This window comes from Carcharodon carcharias, chromosome 7 (genome assembly GCF_017639515.1).
Source record: "Carcharodon carcharias isolate sCarCar2 chromosome 7, sCarCar2.pri, whole genome shotgun sequence".
Taxonomy (NCBI): Eukaryota; Metazoa; Chordata; class Chondrichthyes; order Lamniformes; family Lamnidae; genus Carcharodon; species Carcharodon carcharias.
The window spans coordinates 154604502-154624143 of record NC_054473.1 but is presented as its reverse complement, the minus strand read 5'-3'; the positions used below and the strand labels follow the sequence as shown (position 1 = coordinate 154624143).

Below are 19642 nucleotides of genomic sequence, written 5' to 3'. Positions count from 1 at the left end.
TGCATTGCATCTTCTAGATGGTATTTACTGCTACTACTATGCATTGGTGGTGGAATGACTGAATATTTATGGGTGGAGTGCCAATCCAGCAGGTTGTTTTGTCCTGGATGGTGTCAGGCTTCTTGAGTGTTGTTGGTGCTGCACTCATCCAAGCAAGTGGAGAGTATTCCATCACACTCCTGACCTATGCCTTGTAGATGGTGGACAGACTTTGGTGAGTCAGGGGGTGAGCTACCCATTGAAGGATTCCTAGCCTTGGACCTGCTCTTGTAGCCACAGTATTTATATGGCTAGCCTAGTTCAGTGGTAACACCCAGGATGTTGATAATAGAGGATTCAGCAATGGTAATGCCATTGAATATCAAGGGGCGATGGTTAGATTGTCTCTTTTTGGAGATGATCATTGCCTGGCACTTGTGTGGAGCGAATGTTACTTGCCACTTGACAGCCCAAGCCTGGATATTGTCCAGGCCTTGCTGCATTTGTACGTGGACTGCTTCAGTATCTGAGGAGTCACGAATGTTGCTGAACATTGTGCAGTCATCGACGAACATCCCCACTTCTGACCTTATGGAAGGTCATTGATGAAGCAGCTCAAGATGGTTGGGCCTAGGACAGTATCCTGAGAGCTCCGGCAGCAATGTCCTGGAACTGAGATGATTGACCTCCAACAACGACAACCATCTTCCTTTGTGCCAGGTATGACTTCAACCAGCGGAGAGTTTTCCCCCAGATTCCCATTGACTCCAGCTTTTCTAGGGCTCCTTGATGCCACACTCAGTCAAATGCTGCCGTGAAGTCAAAGGCAGGAACTCTCACCTCACCTCTGGAATTCAGCTCTTTTGTCCATGTTTGAACCAAAGCTTTCATGAGATCAGGAGCTGAGTAACCCTGTTGGAACATAAACTGATGATCAGTGAGCAGTTTATTGGTAAGCAAATGCTGCTTGATAGCACTGTTGATGACCCCTTCCATCACTTTACTGATGATCGAGAGTAGACTGATGGGGCGGTAATTGGCCGGGTTGGATTTGTGCAGTTTTTTGTGTACAGGACATACCTGGGCAATTTTCCACATTGCTTGATAGATGCCAGTGTTGCAGCAGTACTGGAACAGCTTGGGTAGGGCGTGGCAAGTTCTGGAGCACAAGCCTTCAGTACTATTGCTGGAATATTGTCGGGGCCCATAGCCTTTGCAGTATCCAGTGCCTTCAGCCGTTTCATGATATCACATGGAGTGAATCGAATTGGCTGGAGACTGGCATCTGTGATGCTGGGGACCTCCGGAGGACGCCGAGGTGTATCATTCATTGTTTGCACGTCAAGTTAGGATTCCTAAACTTAGGAAAGTTGTCTGTTCAAGTCATTGAGGGAGTTCATTTGGGAGCAGTGGCAAAGATTGTTGCTCTCTTGTGGGTGCTCTTTACAGCAAAAAATACTGGTGAACTTAACATTGTTTTATAATATTGGAACCTTGCTAATCTCATTTGTGATTTTTTTTTTGTTATTCTCTAGATAGGTTTGAAAATTATGGGGAGTGATATAAATTTGGTTGCCCCATCCCCAAGCAAAAGAAGTGCAGCTTCTATTAGTGGGTTATTGGATGAAATTTAAGTGCCAAATGTTTGTGCAGTAAAGTCTTCCATTATGGTGATGAGAATGTAAAACTTACTGCCACATGGAGCATTTGGAGCAGATAACATTGATGCATTCAAGGAACACTGGATGCACACATGAGGGAGGGGATAGAGGTAAGGTTAAAAGTGGGAAGAGGCTCATGTAGACTATAAAAGCTGAAGTAGACAAGCTAAGCTGAATGACCTGTTTCTGAGCTGTGGATTCTATGTAATCTGCAATACAGTTTTACTGTATTTAAATAAAGTCCTCTAAAAGTTCTAAATTGTCACTTTGCCATACATTTTTAGATAGCTGTAATCTTGTCTCTTAGACAGACTGTGGATGTTACAAAACTGCCTATTGGAAATTCCTTGTCCCTGTTCAATGTAGTGCAGTTTACTTCCATTTAGATTTGAATAAATGCAGTACCAACATCAGAACATCAGTATTGCTGTAAGCCTGTTTAAATATTTGAATTATTGTTCTGTGTCAGTCCCTTAAGTTGCTTGGAGAAACCTCGCATTGGAACAAGTTCAGGCCTCCAGGAGATGTGTGGGCGGTTAACAGCCATGAAGACTTGTTTGGTTGGAAATAATATAAAAATAGCTTGTAATTTGATATGATTTGGAGCTGTTTCCGGTTGGCTGTTGCAAATTGTTTGCATTGCCATCAGCTGCTTGACAATGCTGCACTAATTGCATTGTTTCTGAAAAATACAAGCAACTGAATGCATACAATAGTGGATTACTACCAAGGAAAAATAAATATTAAAAATATTTTAAAAAATCAAGCAAAATAATTTTTAAAATGCTACTCCATGAACTGAAAAAAAATCATACAGGTTAAGAAGACTGGAAGATGTTCACACCTGTAGTTTATGATGCATCTGATAGCATAATGTAGTCTGAATTGACCAAACCAGTATGAAAGTTCAGGGAACTTCAAATGTAAATGAGCTATGCCCAAAAAGATTTGGGCTCGAGTTTCTGCAATCTTTTATGTGGATTCAAGATTCATATCACCTGGACCAGGTCCTGTCAACAACACTGGCCACATCGATGTTGTGAGCTTCTGCTGTTTGCGTTGGCTCAAATAGTCTCTTTGGATTGTGCTCGTTTTCTTAGGTACACAGGCACTAGTTGGCAAAATTTGTCAATTTGCTAAGGATCCAACTGGCGTGCACCAATGAGAATAGTGGATGATTCAATATAGTTTTCTATAACTCATTTTCGTTAATTTTAAATCCGCTTACAGGTAGGGCTGAAAACTCATTATTTTTTTTTGTGATTAACCTGTTTTTAGCTGTATTAATAAAACTGAATCAGGCTATCACTCTTAATACATCAAGGTATACTTTTTTGCAGTCAGCCTCCTTTTAACTCTGGTTAATAGCTTCATTAAAAGCCTTAACTGGCTGTCTGCTCATTGGGGCTGGTAGCTCTGCCAGCCTCAAAACCACCTTAGCAAAAATGGCCAGCACCGGCTGGGGGCGGGTTGCAGGGAGCACGTCATTGCAGGGAGAGAGGGTTCTGAAAAATGGCATGCTGGTCATCGCTGGTATTTTTGGGACCTGACTGTCTTTGTTCCCAACCTTGGCGGGGCCCAAAAGCTTTGCTCGGGATGTGGGCGTGACAGACTCTGAAGTTTTACATTTTTTGAGGGAAGGTCAAATAAAGCCACCCTATAGCTGTTTTACAGGGATTAGGGCAATTAACTTGGGGCCAGGGCTGAAAAAGTGGGCCAGAAGACACTAGTTATTGAGTGTGGCTCGGGCTGAAAGGGTTATTTTTAAACTCATGGTCGATGCTTGTGGTGGGGTGACAGGCAAAGAGATTTCTGGCCAGTAGAGCCAGTATAGCTGGGATGAAGGAATCAGAAGGTTCTACAACAACAACTAGCAGCAAGAGGGATAATTATAGTGCAACCAAATGTTGACACTGTCCCATTGTAAAATGTTTATATAGTTTAAATGTTGACCTCCAAACATTATTGAGATATTGTGACTCAGAAATTAAGGGTAATTTGGACAGGAAGCGCAAACATTTGCAAGACACAATTTACTAGTCAGTTGTCTATGGTGCTAAACATGGGGAGTTTATAGTTTTAGGCCAAACAGGTTTAGAGAATTAATTTGAACAGAGATTAGTGGGAGGGGGTGGAGAAAAAACGGGAAGAAGAGGGAGGAGGTGGTAATGGGGAGGTGGATTTAGAGGAGGGGGAAGCATGAGAAGGAAGGGGAGAATGTTAAAATGATCCCTTCCTTATTACTTCCCCTTTTGAACTGCATGTTTAGATGCTGGCCAGGATTTTTCTGCCCTGGTTTGGCGGGACCCCCCCCCCCCCCCGCCATGGGAGATTTGGCGTCCCAGCCAGAAGTCCATTGACTTTCGGTAGGACTAGATGATCCCGGTGGCAGCCAGGGCTAGAAAATCCTGCCCATTGTATCTTCCCTTCATCCTCTTACTACTCCCTCATCCTCTTCACACTTTCTATTCCCCTTCTTACTCACTCCACGACTCCTCCTCCTTACTTCCCCCTCTCATTCACCCCCACTCTCTTCCCCTTATGTGATGTTCATATTATCAAAACCTGTGCTCCTCTTTGCTGGGCTCCTGGAGAAGACACTGAAGTTTACCCTTGGTTCAAGTTGTATGTGCAGTATAGTATATCGGAGTAGGCCATTGAGCCTGTTCCATGTATGTGCAGTATAGTATATTGGAGTAGGCCATTGAGCCTGTTCCAGTATTCGGTTGGATCATAGCTGATTTGTACCTCAACTCCATGTTCAATCCCTTAATGCCTATTAAAAATCTGTGGATCTCTATCTTGAAAGTGGATGACCTCACATTTCCATATTGAACTCGACCCGCTACAGTTTTGCCCACTCCACTTAATCTGTCTAATGCCCCTTTATAGCTTTCTGGTCCCATCTACACAACTTATATTGCTTCCTAACTTAGTGTCATCTGCAAACTTGGATACACACATCTATTTCCTTAGCTAAGTCATTGCTATATACTGTGAATTGCTCAGGCCTCAGTTTAATTCCCTGGGGAGCTAGTCACATCTTGCTAATCAGAGGATTTCTTTATCACTTCTCTCTGTCTCCTTACCAATCTACTTCACAATGTTATCTCCAATTCTATGAGCTTTTATTTTTGTTGATGATCTCTTATGCTGAACCTTATCAAGTGCCTTCTGGAAATCTACATAAAAAACAGCCATAGACATTCCCCTATCCACCCTATTAATGACCACCTTTAAAAAAGTCAATTAGATTAGTTAAACACAATCTACCCTTCACAAACCTATGTTGGCTCTATCATCAGTTTATATTTGTTCAAGTGCTCAGTTAATCTATCTCGATGTATTCTAGTAACTGCCTCACAATTTTAGAAATACTTATTCATAGGTTGTGAGCTTTGCTAATGAGGCCAACATTTATGGCCAACACTTGCCCTTGAAAAAGTGATGGTGAGCCACCTTGAGCCGCTGCAGTCTGTGTTTTATAGGTACACCCACAGTTTATTAAGTATAGAGTGCCAGGGCGATGTGTAAATTAGAGAATTACTTTTAGGTTGTAGTGTTCCACTGTGCCTGCTGCCCTTGTTCTTCTAGGCAGTAGAGGTTGTGGGTTTGGAAGGTGCTGTCAAATTAGCATTGGCATGTTGATACAGGCCATCTGTACATGGTACGTATCACAGACAGGTACCCCAATGATAGTGGAAGTGAAAGTTAAAGGTGGTTAAGGGGGTTCCAGCCAAGTGGGCTGTTTTGTCCTGGATAACTTTGAGCTTCTTGAGTAGTGTTGTAGATGCATTTATCCAGGCAAGTGGAGAGCCTTGTGTCACCTTCTGACTCGCGCCGTGCAAATGGAACGGTTTTTAGGAGTCAGGAGATGAGTTACTCGGCCTTTTACCTGCTCATGGAGCCACTCTATCTATGTGGCTGGTCCAGTTAAATTTCTGGTCAATGGTGAACCCAAGATGAGAGGAGATTAAGTGATGACAATGCCATTGAATTTCAAGGGGACATGGTTAGATTTTCTTTTGTTGGCAATGGACATTGCCTGCACTTGTGTGATTTGAATGTACTTGCCACTTATCCACCCAACCCAGAATGTTGTTCAGCTCTTGCTGCATGTGGTCATGGACTGCTTCAGTATCTCAGGAGTCACAAATGGTATTGAACACTGTGCAATCATCAGCAAACATGCCCAAAATTATGATGGAGGGAAGGTCATTGAAGCAGTGAAGATGGTTGGGCCTAGGACATTACCTTGAGGAACTCCTGCAGTGATATCCTAGGACTGAGATGATTGGCCTCCAACAACGATCTTCTTTTGTGTTATGAATGACTCCAGCCAATGCAGCGTTTTCACCTGAATCCCTTGACTTCAATTTTGCAAGGGTTCCTTGATGCCACACTTGGTTGAATGCAGTTTTGATATCAAGGGTAGTCTTGCTTCTGGAAGTCAGTTGTTTTGTTTGGACCAAGGCTGTAATGAGCCCTGGTGGAATGCAAACTGAACATCATTGAGCAGGTTATTGGCACCTATTGCAGCTTGATAACACTGTCAGTGACCTCTCCTGTTCACATTGCTGATGTTTTTTATTTGTCCATGGGATATGGGCGTTGCTAGCTAGGCCAACATTTATTGCCCGTCCCTAATTTCCCTTGAGAACTGAGTGATTTGCTTGGCCATTCAGAGGGCGTTTAAGAGTCAACCACATTGCTTGGGTCTGGAGTCACGTGTAGGCCAGATCACGCAAGGACAGCAGAATTCCTTCCCTAAAGGACTTTGTGAACCAAATGGATATTTATGACAATCGGCAATGGTTTCATTAGACTTTTAATGTGTTTTTTAAATTGAATTCAAATGTAGTGGGATTCGAACCCGTGTCCCCAGAGCATTACCTGGGTCTCTGGAATACTTGTCCAGTGACAATACCACTACCCCACCACCTGATTGGCTGGATTGAATTTGTCCTAGTTTGCGCTGGCTGGACATACCTGGGCAATTATCCATTTTGTCAGGTAGATGTCGGTATTGCAGCTATATGGAACAACTTGACTAGAGACATGAGTAGTTCACAAGTCTTCAGCACTGTGGCTGGGATGTTGTCGGGGCCTTTGCTATGCACTCAGCTACTTCTTTATCATGTAGAATAAACTGAATTGACTGAAGAATGGCATCTGTGCTAATGAAGATATCAGGAGGAGGCCATCCATTCTGCACTTCTGACTGAAGGTGGTTGCAAACGCTTCAGCCTTGTGTTTTGCAATCAGCTGCTGGGCTCTTCATCGTTGAGGATGAGGATGTCCATGGAGTCTCTTCCGTTCAAGATCGGATATTGCAAGATGCAGAGCTTTGACCCGACACATTGATTATTGGATTGTTCATGTCTGCTTTTAGTATGCTGTTCCTGCTGTTTAGCATGCATGTATCCTTGTGTTGTAACTTCTTCACCAGGTTAACACCTCACTTTTTAAGCATGTTTGGTGCAGCTCCTGCTATGCTTTCTTACATTCCTCTTTGAACCAGGATTGGTCCCTTGGTTGATGGTAAAGGTACAGTGAAGGATATGCCAGACCACAAGGTTTCAAATTGTGGTGGAAAACAGTTCTGTTGCTGCTGATGGCCCATAGCGCCTCATAGATGCCCAATTTTTAGCTGCTAGATCTGTTCTGAATCAGTGCCATTTAAGATGTCATAACGCCAGACAACATGGGCAGATGCATTTACAATAGATAGATTTGAGAGGTTGAAGTCAAATTGGCTTTTCTTTTGTGTTGGTTCTTAACACTTGCAGCAAGCCCAGTTTGGCAGTTGTCTCCTTCAGAACTCAGCCAGTACTGGTGCTGCTAAGACACACTTTTGATGGATAACCTCTACCCAGAGTACATTCTGTGCCCTTGGTATCCTCCGTGCTTTCTCCAAGTGGTGTTCAACATGGACAAGTACTGATGGGTCAGCTGAGGAAGGGCAGTAGTTGGTAATCAGTCAGAGGTTTGGTTGATCTGATGCCATGAGAAATCATGGGTTCCAGAATCTATGTTGAGGACTCCCAGGGCTACTCCCTCCTATACTATTGTGCTGTTGCCCCTTGTGGGTCTGTTTTGCTGATGGGATAAGGATAATAATGGAAGAGTCAAGGACATTGACTGGTATGATTCTGTGAGTATGGCTTTGTGAGGCTGTTGCTTGACTAGTCTGTGGGATAGTAATCCCAATTTTGGAACAAGTCCTCAGATGTTAGTGAGGAGGACTTTGGCACAATACAATCCGGTAGATCATGCATTGCCATGCCCGGTGCCTAGATCGATGCTGGATGATCTGCCCTTTTACTCTTATTAGACCTTTTCGTTGAGGTTTTGATACAACTGACTTAAGTAAGCTAGTCATTTCTGAGGGCAATTAGGAGTCAATCATATTGTTAGGAGTGTGGAGTCACATATAGGCAGACCAGGTAAGGATAGCAGATTTTCTTTCCTAAAGGACATTGGTGAAGCAGATGGATTTTTATCTGGTATTTTCATGGTCACCATTACTGTTATTAACTTTTGTTCCAGGTTTAATTAATTGAATTTAAATTCCCAGCTTCAGTGCTGGGATTGAAGTCATGTCTTAGATCATTAGTCCAGTAATATATCTGCTGTGCTACCATTCCTCTGCTTTCTAGTCTCCACCATCTTCTTTCTTTAATTATGAAGTGACATTTGCAATTTTCCAATCCAAAGGCACAATTCTTGAATCTGGAGAGCTTTGGAAACATTTCACTAATGCACCTGCAAGTTACCCACCTGTTTCTTCTAATACCTCGGCGAATACCATCAGGTCCAGGAGATTTGTCAACCTAACTCTATTATTTTCTCCATTTCTATGCTATTACTGTTACTCAATTCAATATGTTCCTCTGCTTGGTATATTTTTGGTTTGTGGTATTATTGATATTTTGTCATTTTCCTCTACTGTGTAAAAGGATGCAAAATATTCATTTAACATGTAATTTTCTTATCCATTATATCACCTGTATTTGTATTTAAAAGGCAATTCTTTCCTATCACTTTCTTACTTTTCATATCTTAATAAACAATTTACTATTAGTTTGGATGAGCAAATTATTTATTCTCCTTTTTTTGCACCTTTTCACTTTCTTTTAGTCTGTTTGGTGCTTCTGGTAGATCCAAGGCTGTCGAATGGTGTTAAATAGCATTATTTTATTTACAACTAGTGTGATCAGTACTCCATTACATTTTCATGTCTCTATGCTGTACTTACCCTGTCCTATAGCCATTTCTTCCTGTATTATCACTGTGTTGAAATCAAGACTCATTGCACATTCTTTTATGCTAATGATTTTGCAGGATTTAAGGACTGGAACTTCTGGGCCTGGATTTTGAGCCCATTCTGGGGCCAAGAGCAAAGGTTGGTGGGCAGTAAAAAGTGCCACCGGCCTGTGCCAGTTCCCTGGTTCCATGCATCCCCAAGCCATTTTTTCAGAAGTGGTATGGAGTTGGCAGGAGGGTGGCAGAGCGGGTAGGTAGCCAGTTAAGTTGGCAAATGGTCAATTGAAGGAGGCCAACTGGGATTTTCAAGTGGGGGCCAATTTATCTGCCTGGAGGTGGCCTCCCCTGGAGGCCCTGTCTGCCTTCCTTGGTGCAGCAGCAGCCCGCAGACCACCCTGTAAAGGGGTTCTAACATCCGCCACCCCAACAGTGGTGGCCTGGCTACAAAGGCCACTTTTTATTTAATTCTTGAAAAGGTAGGAGAGAGGATGCTTCCACTTTGAAGTGCCCTCTCCCTTACTTACCTGCCATGGCATCCTGCTGTTGCTGTCAAGCTGGAAGACGTCTGATTGGTCCTCCAGTTTGAAGAGCCCATCCATCAAGCTTAATTGGATAGTGAGCCCACATTCTAGCCATTAATTGGCTGCTCTGGGGAAAATCACTATTGTTTCCCACTCTGTGCAGGTTTCTGACCCCCATTTGAGCCTGATGGTGGGGTTGGAAGCCTGCAGGGAACATCTGCCCCTTTGACTTTCGCGGTCTTTCCCTCTTGATACTGCTGGTCAAGTTTAGCATCAACTGAGCAGTACTTTGTGATTTACCTTGTCTCCCTGTTCTGCACTGGGTGTGGTGCTTTGCTGGGCCTAGTGCTTCCAATTGAACTAAAAAAAGTGAACTTGTCTATACTGTTGCATACGTTTTGAGACTATGGCCCAGATTTTTGCAGAGTCAGAAGGACTCCAGAGCCATTTAAAAATGGATTCCTGCCCCATTCTCAGCACCCTCAATTTTCACTGGGATGAGATAAGAGTGTGGGTTGCAAGCTCGCACCCTGCACTCCCAATTTGGTCTACTCAGTTGTGGGGGTAGAATTCTCCTCTCAACCCATCTACAATTTTTGTGAAGTCAGGAGCTTCTCCATGGCTCATGGTTCACGGATCTCGGAGGAGTCACGAGCCCTAGTCTGGGTTTGGAAACCTTTTGAAAGGCAAGTTCAAAAGTTCTTACCCATGCCTCCATGCCAATTCAATGCAAACTCATGCCTTCAACCACCCCCAATGGTCCCTCATATCCCACATGCCAATTCATGGCCCTTCCATGCCCACTCATGGCCCTTCCATGTCCATTCACCTAGTATACACTATGTATACAATCAATTAACCTTATAGTAACAGTGGCATGTGTGCAAAATAAACATTGAGACATTGACAAAATAGATCATAGAAAACATAACTAATTATAATCATATAAAGGTGTCAATCAAGCAAAGTTAACAATCCACTCCATTTGTGTAAACAACCTCCCTCTCACATAATCCTTTTATGGGTCTGGACTCTCATCCAAGACTCATAATGCATGCTTCTGTGATCTCTCATGTCAATGTCTCATTGTTTATTTGCACAAATTAAGAGTTGCAAAACACTTAAAGCTTGTTTTTGATACTTTAATGGTCTGTTTGTTTGACACTTTTATAAGGTTATAGGAACACCAGTTTTTTTTTCTCAAAGAATTATGAACAGATGTTTTTCTTCTCGAAGCATTTTCACACATGTCGTTCTTATTACAGGGTTCGTTGATTCTGTACATAGTGTATACTGTGTGAATGGGCATGGAAGGGCCATGAGTTGGCATGGATGGTATCAGGGGCCATTGGGTGGGGAGCATGAATTGGCATGAGGGCATGGAGGTGGCATGGGGAATGGGTGGGGGCTGATGGGGTGTGAAGGATGAGGACTAGAGGGCCTAAAATGTTACCAAACAACTGGGCCGAAGTCCAAGAGAACCGAGGTGGGCCTTTAGGGGTCTTGGCCCAACTGTCCCTGTGGCCGCCTCCGATTGGCTTCTGGGGTGACGGGACCAACTCCATCCCCCACCCGCTCCCCTCAGAGTGAAGATTGTGCCATTCAGGACACTTTCTACCAAGGCAGGTGTGACAAGCTGGGAAATTTCCTGACTCCAGTTACCCACCTCAGGAGCAAAAATCCGGGCTTAGATTTTTTGTTTAGCACAATATGATTGCTAAAATTTGCTGTTAAAACAGATGAGATTTATATAATTTAGTTAACTGCTTTTCTCTAAATATGTCTAAGTCTAACCAGTGTTCTCAATGGAAAAAGGAAAGCCCACTGGATGCTGAACAGGGATGGTAGAACTGGGAGAAGCCGATATTCTGGAGATGTACAACCCTTGTAATAATAACTGTGCCTATGAGATTTCTGCCATTCTTAAGATTTTACATGCAAAGGTCCATAGTCGTTTTAAATACTTGGCTGGGTGAAAAAGATTTGTGCTATTCATTATTTAAAGCAAAGCTGTAAAGAATACATTTACATTCTTGCTATAAATATCAAGTAGCGGAAATTATCCCCCTTGCAGCATCAGACTTTCCAACAGGAAGTCTTTTCACTTGGGGGGTAGATTTTTTTTTCCGACAAGCCAACTGAGTTGCACTGTTATGGATAGTATTACAGCTAAACAGTTACTCAATATGCATGAATGATTTTGTCATTAAAGACAGCAAAGCATACACATTAAAGTCAACCTGCAAATCCTCCTAACATGCCTATGGCAGGCGGTAAGAGCAGGAGAGACTCCTGGTCAGCCATTCTTGAGTGGCACCCCTCAAGTTATAGCCTCTGTCTTCAAGCTCGTGACTGTTCCAAGAAAGACAAGCTACAAAAAACAGATGTAGGCATGCACTTTGGCCCTAGACATGGGAAGTCTTCTAAGTCTTAAGTTCTAAGTTATAACCACCCCTCCTACCTGCTGTAAATACTTGGTATGGATACCGCACACAATAAAGCTGTTGTATCCAACCAGAGTTCCCAAAGGTGAATAAACAACATAGAAACGAAGGGTTAAATTATTCATATTAAGAGTCAAATGACATGGTTACTATGTAAAATGGTGAAGAAATCCTCTCTAGTATGATTCCTCAGTGATTTTCTTTAAAGGCTTACTTTACATTTGTATTCTTTACATCTGTTGTTGAATCTTAGGCACAGCTTGTGGGCTGGAAGCTGTTAAGGGTATTTTGGCTTTACTTTGTTTTATGACACTTTAACTGTCCTGTAACTATTTTGTCATTAATAGGGCAACAGGTGGACCATCGGGTAGAAGTGGACATCGGATGGTTGCTTGTAAGAGACAGATCTTAGTGTTTGGTGGATTCCATGAAAGTACAAGGTACGTTACATGCTGTGATTACAATTCTAGTAAAACATCTGTTTAACACAGCAGTAGCCAAACCAATTATATATATTAATGAATTGATTTTTAAAAAATCGTTAAGTATTCTTAATAGTTTCAGCACTGTCGGAGCTTGCAGTTGTTTTGGTCCATTCCACCACAGTCTTAGATTTTTAGTCTTTGTTCTACAACAATGACGTATCAAAAGCTACAAGTCAAGTGAGAACTGACAGTCTAGTATGGAGTTGACATGAATGTTAAACAGGTTTGAGAATGATGTTTTAATTATTTGCATTGTGAGACAATTGTCCTACTGGTGTGATTGATTTATCCAGTGAGGATATTAAAGTGCCCATAATTTATTCAGGTACAACAACCACTTGCAAGGTACACTCAAATCTGAGCATAGAATTAACCAGGAAATACATTATAAATATACAAACGGAATGTAGAACCACCTCAGCCCCTGTAGACTGAAATACCATTCACTTAATGACTGTGTAAGGAACTCTTCAACAGATAAGGCTTCCATCACCATAATATAAAACATATCTGCATGGATCTAGAAAGAGACACTATTTTGTAGTACCTTTTTTTTTGTAATCCAATGATTTTAAAATATAACACACAAAATACTAATATTAAGCAACCAGAACCTTTTTCTCAGCAGGGACCATTACACCCAGATATCGTATGTGTTTGTCTTCCATCATTGGAGGCACTTGTCCTTTAAGGATGTTGTTGACAATGCCGGCATTTATTGGCCATCCCTAATTGCCCTTGAGAAGGTGATGGTGGATCGCCTTTTTGAACCACCGCAGCCCTTGTAGCAAAGGAGCTCCCACTATACTGTTCGGTACAAACTTCTAGGATTTTTCAGCCAGCAACAATGAAACAACGGCAATATTTGCTCACAAGGATGGTGTTGACTTGGTGTGGAAATTTGGAGGTGATGGAGTTCCCATACACCTGCTGCCATTTTCCCTCTCTATGGTGGAAGTTGGAGGTGCTACCGAAGAAACTTTGCTAAGTTGCTGCAGCGCCCCCTATAGGTAGTACATGCTGCAGTCACGGTAATCTGATGGTGGAGGAAGTGGATGTTGAGACCAGCAGATGGGATGCTGATCAGATCGAGTGCTTTGTTCTAGATAGTGTTGAGTTTCTTGAGCTGTAGTCATCCAGACCAATGGAGAGTATTCCATCATACTTTTAACTCAGGCCTTATAGCAGATATAGAGGCTTGGGAGAGTCAGGAAGTAAGCCATTCCACATAAAGGCTAAGAGAGAGAGAGAGAGTCAAGTGACTAGGGTAAGAGAGAGGGAGCAAGACAAGTGAAGGGAAAAATGAGAGATGACAACAGAAGTTGAAGGCAACAAGAGAGGAGACTGAGCGATGGGATGAGAGATATAGAAATTAAGAAAATGGAACTTGTGTTGTCCAGTGACTCCTTAATGTGAAACAGATTGGGAATTGGACAGGACATTTGGTCATGAATCGAACAGAATTTGGTCACGTGACCATTCCCTCATTATTTCATATGATTTGGTCCATTGTCCCCAAAAAAGCTGGACATCCCTGCTGTACTCATTGCATGTGAGTGTAACAAAAAGTCTGTTAGGTGACCTAGCCTGAGCTTATTCTTCATTTTCTGAAGGTGTCTTTATGTTGTCATCTGATAATTCCTGGACTTCAAGTGGAGGAAATAAAGGCCATATGCCCACAGTGTACGATAAAAACTTTGAGCTAATCAAGTGCCTTCTGTTGACTGTGTACTACCTGAAGGAAAGTTTTTCAAGGACAAATGTTCCACTAGTGATTTATTTCAGGGGATTATGCTATGATATCACTTCCTTGGGAGGAATTAATTACATTTGTGAAAGAGACAGACAGTTTATATCAACTGGCATTAATTGTGCAAGTCTCATTCAGAATAAACATATCCAGTACTACCTTTGCTGTGTACTGCTCATGTAACACATGTTCAGTTTCTGTAGCGTGCAGCTAAAAATTAACAAGATTTTTGTAGTAAGTAGATGTATTTACTTCACACAGTATAGCACCACTTAAGTAGTAGCATTGAATGCTTAGTATATTTGTGCACAATGTAAGATGCTGTTTCATTGCACAGAGGGATTGTGCAATCGTGACTGTTATCAACATGTGGCTTTCATTTGAAGTGCCCATTATTTTATTGGAAGTTGTGCTACATCATTTTTAACGCATGTTTTAATGATGTCTAACTGATTCTCAATAAAAGCTCATGGTTGTCAGTGGGATATATCTGATTTCTCAGTCAGAATTCAAGACTTTATTATATTTTCATACTACATAAAATAAGACTTAAAATACTGTCATAATATATGTTAATTCCTTTCATTGGAAAGAGTATTAAAATAAGTGTTATCTATACTTCCCTTTCACCCAACCCCTGTGACCTCAAAAAGAATTGTAGTTCTCCCAAGAGCATTTTAAAATTTAGAAATGCTGTTCCAAATTTGGGGAAATACGATGAAAATGACCTTTAAAGTTAGGGCATTCCAAATATATCTGGTTAACATCAATGTGTAGCATGGAAAATATTGTTCTATAATCTACATTGACAGTAATGCAGATATAGTTGATTCATAGCCCTTAGCAAGAGTGAAATCATGAAGTTATAGAACTATTTCAGTTTCACAAAAGTATGGAGAAGTTCTGCTTCCAGTAGGATAACATTGAAAGTTTTCCAATCTTTGTAGTAATCGGAATATAATACTATTGTTGCAAATGTATGGCGACAGCTTGATACCCAGTGAATCTTCTCCAGGTTATTTCTAAGTGTTTTTCTATTTAAAGTGCTGTTTGCCTATTTTTAATCTCAGAATTGGCTTGTTCTATCTTGAAATTTACAAAACATTCTCTTTTCAAGGAAGAATTGATGTTTCAGTTTAACTGCAATTATAAATACAAATGCAGTTTTAAATATTACACTAAAAAGTTAGCTACTCATTATTCAGACAGAAAAAGTTTAATAAACATTTTTGTTTCAGGGATTTTGTTTATTACAATGACGTTTACTCCTTTAACCTGGATACACTCACATGGTCAAAGTTATTTCCTTCTGGGACTGGTCCATGCCCTCGTTCAGGTTGTCAAATGGCTTCCACTGCAGATGGCAACGTGGTCATTTATGGAGGTTATTCAAAACAGGTAATTCATTCATTGTTAGGGCTCTTTGTTCGATTTAGCATAAAACAACACAAGAGGTAGTTATATAGTAGTACCAACTGCCTTGAAAAATTTATAGACATCTAAGTAATTATCTTTTGACTGATTTGGTTAAAAAATGTTTGATTAGGAAATAAATATTACTTGTATCACAGTTGAGATTCTGGATATTGAAAAACAAATTAAATTTTGCATTAGTCACTGATGATTAATACTTTCATCAATGGCTCAAATGCATTGGTAGGTAGTTAATAGCATTGGGAAAACTGATAGGCCTTTAGAGTAGGAAGATATAGTAAACTTGGGGAAAGCAGCAGTAGCCTTGGGATAGCGATTGATTGATGAAAATAATAGGCTTTCCTGATTAGAATTTGTTTCTATTTTAGTTAATGGTAGTCTGTAATTTGAATGTTTGGTAATTGATACTGCCATCTTTATGAAGCAGTATTATTTTCTCACCTCACAGTTAATTTGATTGAAGATTCAAATATAGACATGATGGAAAGTCCAGCAAATTTCAGGCAGGAAGGTGGTAAGAGCCCTCCAATTGGCTTTGGTGTTGCTGAATTAGGCAAGGAAAGACTCTGAAACTCTGAAAAAAATCCCAACTATAGTACTCAAAACGTGTGCACCATGTCTAATAGGTGGATATCCATTTACTGAATCAGGCAGTAAGAAGACATTCTGTGAATCACTACTGTTTTATTGTTCAACTATAGTTCAGCACAATTTCCAGTCTTCCCTTCTGGATCAATTCCTTGCCCAGAAGCAAAAACCTCCCTACTGTGGAAAAACCTAGCTCTTAAGTATAAGCTTCAATGAGCATCACATGTTCTCAATTCTCTCTGAAACTTGTCTTGGTTTACTTTTAAAGGGACCTGCCTTTATAATATTGTCCAGAACTTTCAGCTCCCTTAGCCAAGCTGTTCCTGTAAAGCTATGACACTAGAATCTACTTATCAAAGTGTAAAACAGGATAACTATAATCTCATTGATGTCATCCCAATGATCAGTAAATTTAATAGAATAGAATGGTGGAAGGAGTTATCTTTTAAGGGACATCTACTCACCAATAATCTTAAGAAATGGAGATGGTTAATAAAGGTAGTGCAGTTGATGTGTATATGAGCAAAGGAGGATGTATTTGAGAAATTAGGAAGCATAAAAACAAAGGAAGAGGAAGTACTTAAAAGCTTGACACCATTAAGATGGGGAAGCACATCAGTCTGGATGGAACACAACCTAGATTGTCGAGAGAAGTAAGAGTGGCCAAAGTTTTCCAGTTCTCCATAGATATGGAAGTGGACAGAAGACTGGAGGGTTGCAGATGTTCATCTGTGGTCATATAGAGAGAGGAGAAAAGCAAAGTAACTCCAGGCCAGTCAGCCTAAAATGAGGGGTGAAAAACCTTTTGAGACAATAATCTAGGACAAAACTAATTGTCACTTGGAAAACTATTAGGTACATCATGTTTGAGTTCTTCAGTGAGAAAGGATTGAGAGCCAGAGGGCACCAATTTAAAGTTATTGGCAAAAGCACCAGAGATGACATGAAGAAAAACTTTATTTATGCAGCTAGTGGATAGGCTCTGGAGAGTGTGGTGGAGGCAGATTCAATCTTGGCTTTCGAAAGGGAATTGGATAATTATCTGAAGAGGAAAAACCTGCAGGGCTACAGGGAAAAGGCAGGAAAGTGGGGCTAGCTGAGTTGCTCTTGCAGAGAGCTGACACGGCCATGATGGGCCAAATGGCCTTTTTCTTTGTTTGTAACCTTTCTGTGATTCTTTTAAGTAATGGAAGGGTTGATGAGAGTAGTATGATTGATGTTGTGTATATGGATTCTAAAACTAAAGCCAAGAGATTAAAAGGGCAGCAGCAACAAAGTACAGAAAGCTGCAAGAAGAGGTGAATGGTTTTACAGAGTAGAGGAGGATATGCGGTGGTATCCCTCAGGGATTACTATTAGGACCAGTGCTCTTTTTTATATATATTAATGACCTGGGCATTATTTCAAAGTTTGCAGATGAAACAACATTCAGACAAGTAGTTACCAATGAAGAAGATAGTAGTAAACTTAAGGGTAAAGATAAAGCCAGCAGCCACAGGCCAGTCAGTTTAATCTCGCTTTTAGAAACGATAATCAAAATTAACAGTCACTTCGACAAATGTGGATTAACTAAGGAAAGCCAGCATGGATTTGATAAGGGCAAATCATGTTTAACTAATTTAATTAAGTTTTTCATTGAACTAACAGAGAGGATTGATGTGTATATGGATTTCCAGAAGGTGTTTGATAAAGTGCTACATTAAAGGCTTATCAGCAAAGCTGAAGCCCAAGGTGAAATGGGCAAACACATGGCAGATGCAATTTAATGCAGAGGAGGGTGAAGTAATTTATTTTGGAAGGAAGAAAGAAGCGTAGCAATCTAAGCTAAATTGTGCAATATATGTTGAATATATATAGGAGGATATGTTGATATCCAAACATACTCAAATAGAAAATTGTCCTTGTGAAAAATATGCTTTGGAGAATGAAAACGGGCAAAGAGGGAATTTTCATCTTTATCATAATTAAGTCTGCTAGTGACTTAATGCATTTCAATGCATTTTATATTGCTGTACATTCATATGGGTGTCAATAATTGGTTTTAAAAGAGCTGTACTATTGGAATTTACTGTTTGTTGCACAGTATATCTTTGAAAATTACCTGAATAAAATATTGTTTTGTTTTATACAACATGATAGAGCAAAATACATTGTCACATCTATGTTTTAGGGTTTGTTTAATGTCTTTTGCCAAAATGTTAGAACATAAGTTTATTGATTATTGAGTGTCATGAAGAGATACTAATGTGTACAATGTTATTGGAAATTATTTTTTAAATTGGAATTCTAGTGAGTGTGTGTGTCTAGGTGTGTGTCTGTCTGTGTCTTATTGGATTAAAGCCAGCCAGTCTGGGTGCTTTGATGTATAGTAGTTTTGACATGTTAATTGGGTGAACAGTAAGGTAAAGTGTTCATTTGCATTTGTTGAATAAGCCATTCAAGACTGTGAGTAAAATCTTGCATCTAGCTAGAAGAAGCCAAACAATGAGTTTATTTTTTCAGCTTACTAATAAAATTGTGATATGAAAGGGGTTTTATTGTTAGAAGAGTTGAAGTTCAAAAGACCTACTGATATAATGGAAAATTTACATTCAAAAGGAAAGCTAGGTATATAAAAGAAAGGAGTTTGTATGTGTGAGATATGCCTAAGGAGTCTCTGTGCCTCCAACCAACATGCAAAGGAACCTCATTCGGAATTCGTACGGTCAAATGTGTTTTGCCTGGTGTCTACTTAAAGTCTATGGGTTACTATTGCCTTAGTGGAGATTTGCCTGGGGGTGATTAATTTGGGGATTTGTTAAAAAATTATTATAGTAGTAAATTGTAGCCATGTGTATGTGTTTAATCTGTTGTTAAATTAATAAATGTTTAATTTAGTTTTATATAAAAACCACGGGACTCAATCTTATTCCTACTGGATTCAAAGTTTGCATCTCAAAATTACAAATTGCAAAAATGGATTATGACAGTTGTTTCAAGTTTCCCTCTGGGATTTGAACAACTCAGCCTTTGCCATCAGCGGTGTCATAATATAAAGTAATACTATGCAACCTTAGTGAACAGCCAGATGCCAAACAAAATTAACCTATGTCTGTTTGTCTTGATCTTAATATGAGCTTGCATATAAATTAGGAGCAGACATAGGCCATTCAGCCCCTCGAGCCTGCTTTGCCATTCAGTAAGATCTGTTCGTGGCCTTGACCCCATATTCCCATCTACCCCCAATAAACTTTGACTCCCTTGTTAGTGAAAAATCTGTCTACCTCTGTTTTAAAAATATTCAAAGACCTTGCCTCCACTGCTCTCTGGGGAAGAGAGTTCCAAAGACTCAGGACCCTCAGAGAAAAAGTTTCTCCTCATCTCTGTCTGAAATGGGAGACCCCTTATTTTTAAACTGTGTCCCTGAATTCTAGTTCTCCCCCACAAGGGGAAACATCCTTTCAGCATCCACCCTGGCGAATACCCTTGTATGTTTCAATAAGATGACCTCTCATTCTTCTAAACTCCAACAGAT

The 19642-nt window shown here is 40.5% G+C and overlaps 1 protein-coding gene across 1 annotated transcript in view; it reads left to right on the top strand.

Annotated features, from left to right (window-relative positions):
- klhdc4 (kelch domain containing 4) overlaps nt 1-19642 on the top strand; it is a 103544-nt gene that overhangs the window by 33497 nt on the left and 50405 nt on the right. Inside the window, exons 6-7 of the mRNA XM_041192726.1 lie at nt 12219-12311; nt 15345-15504. Of these exons, the coding sequence (XP_041048660.1) occupies nt 12219-12311; nt 15345-15504 (253 nt within the window). The remainder of the gene's footprint in view (nt 1-12218; nt 12312-15344; nt 15505-19642) is intronic.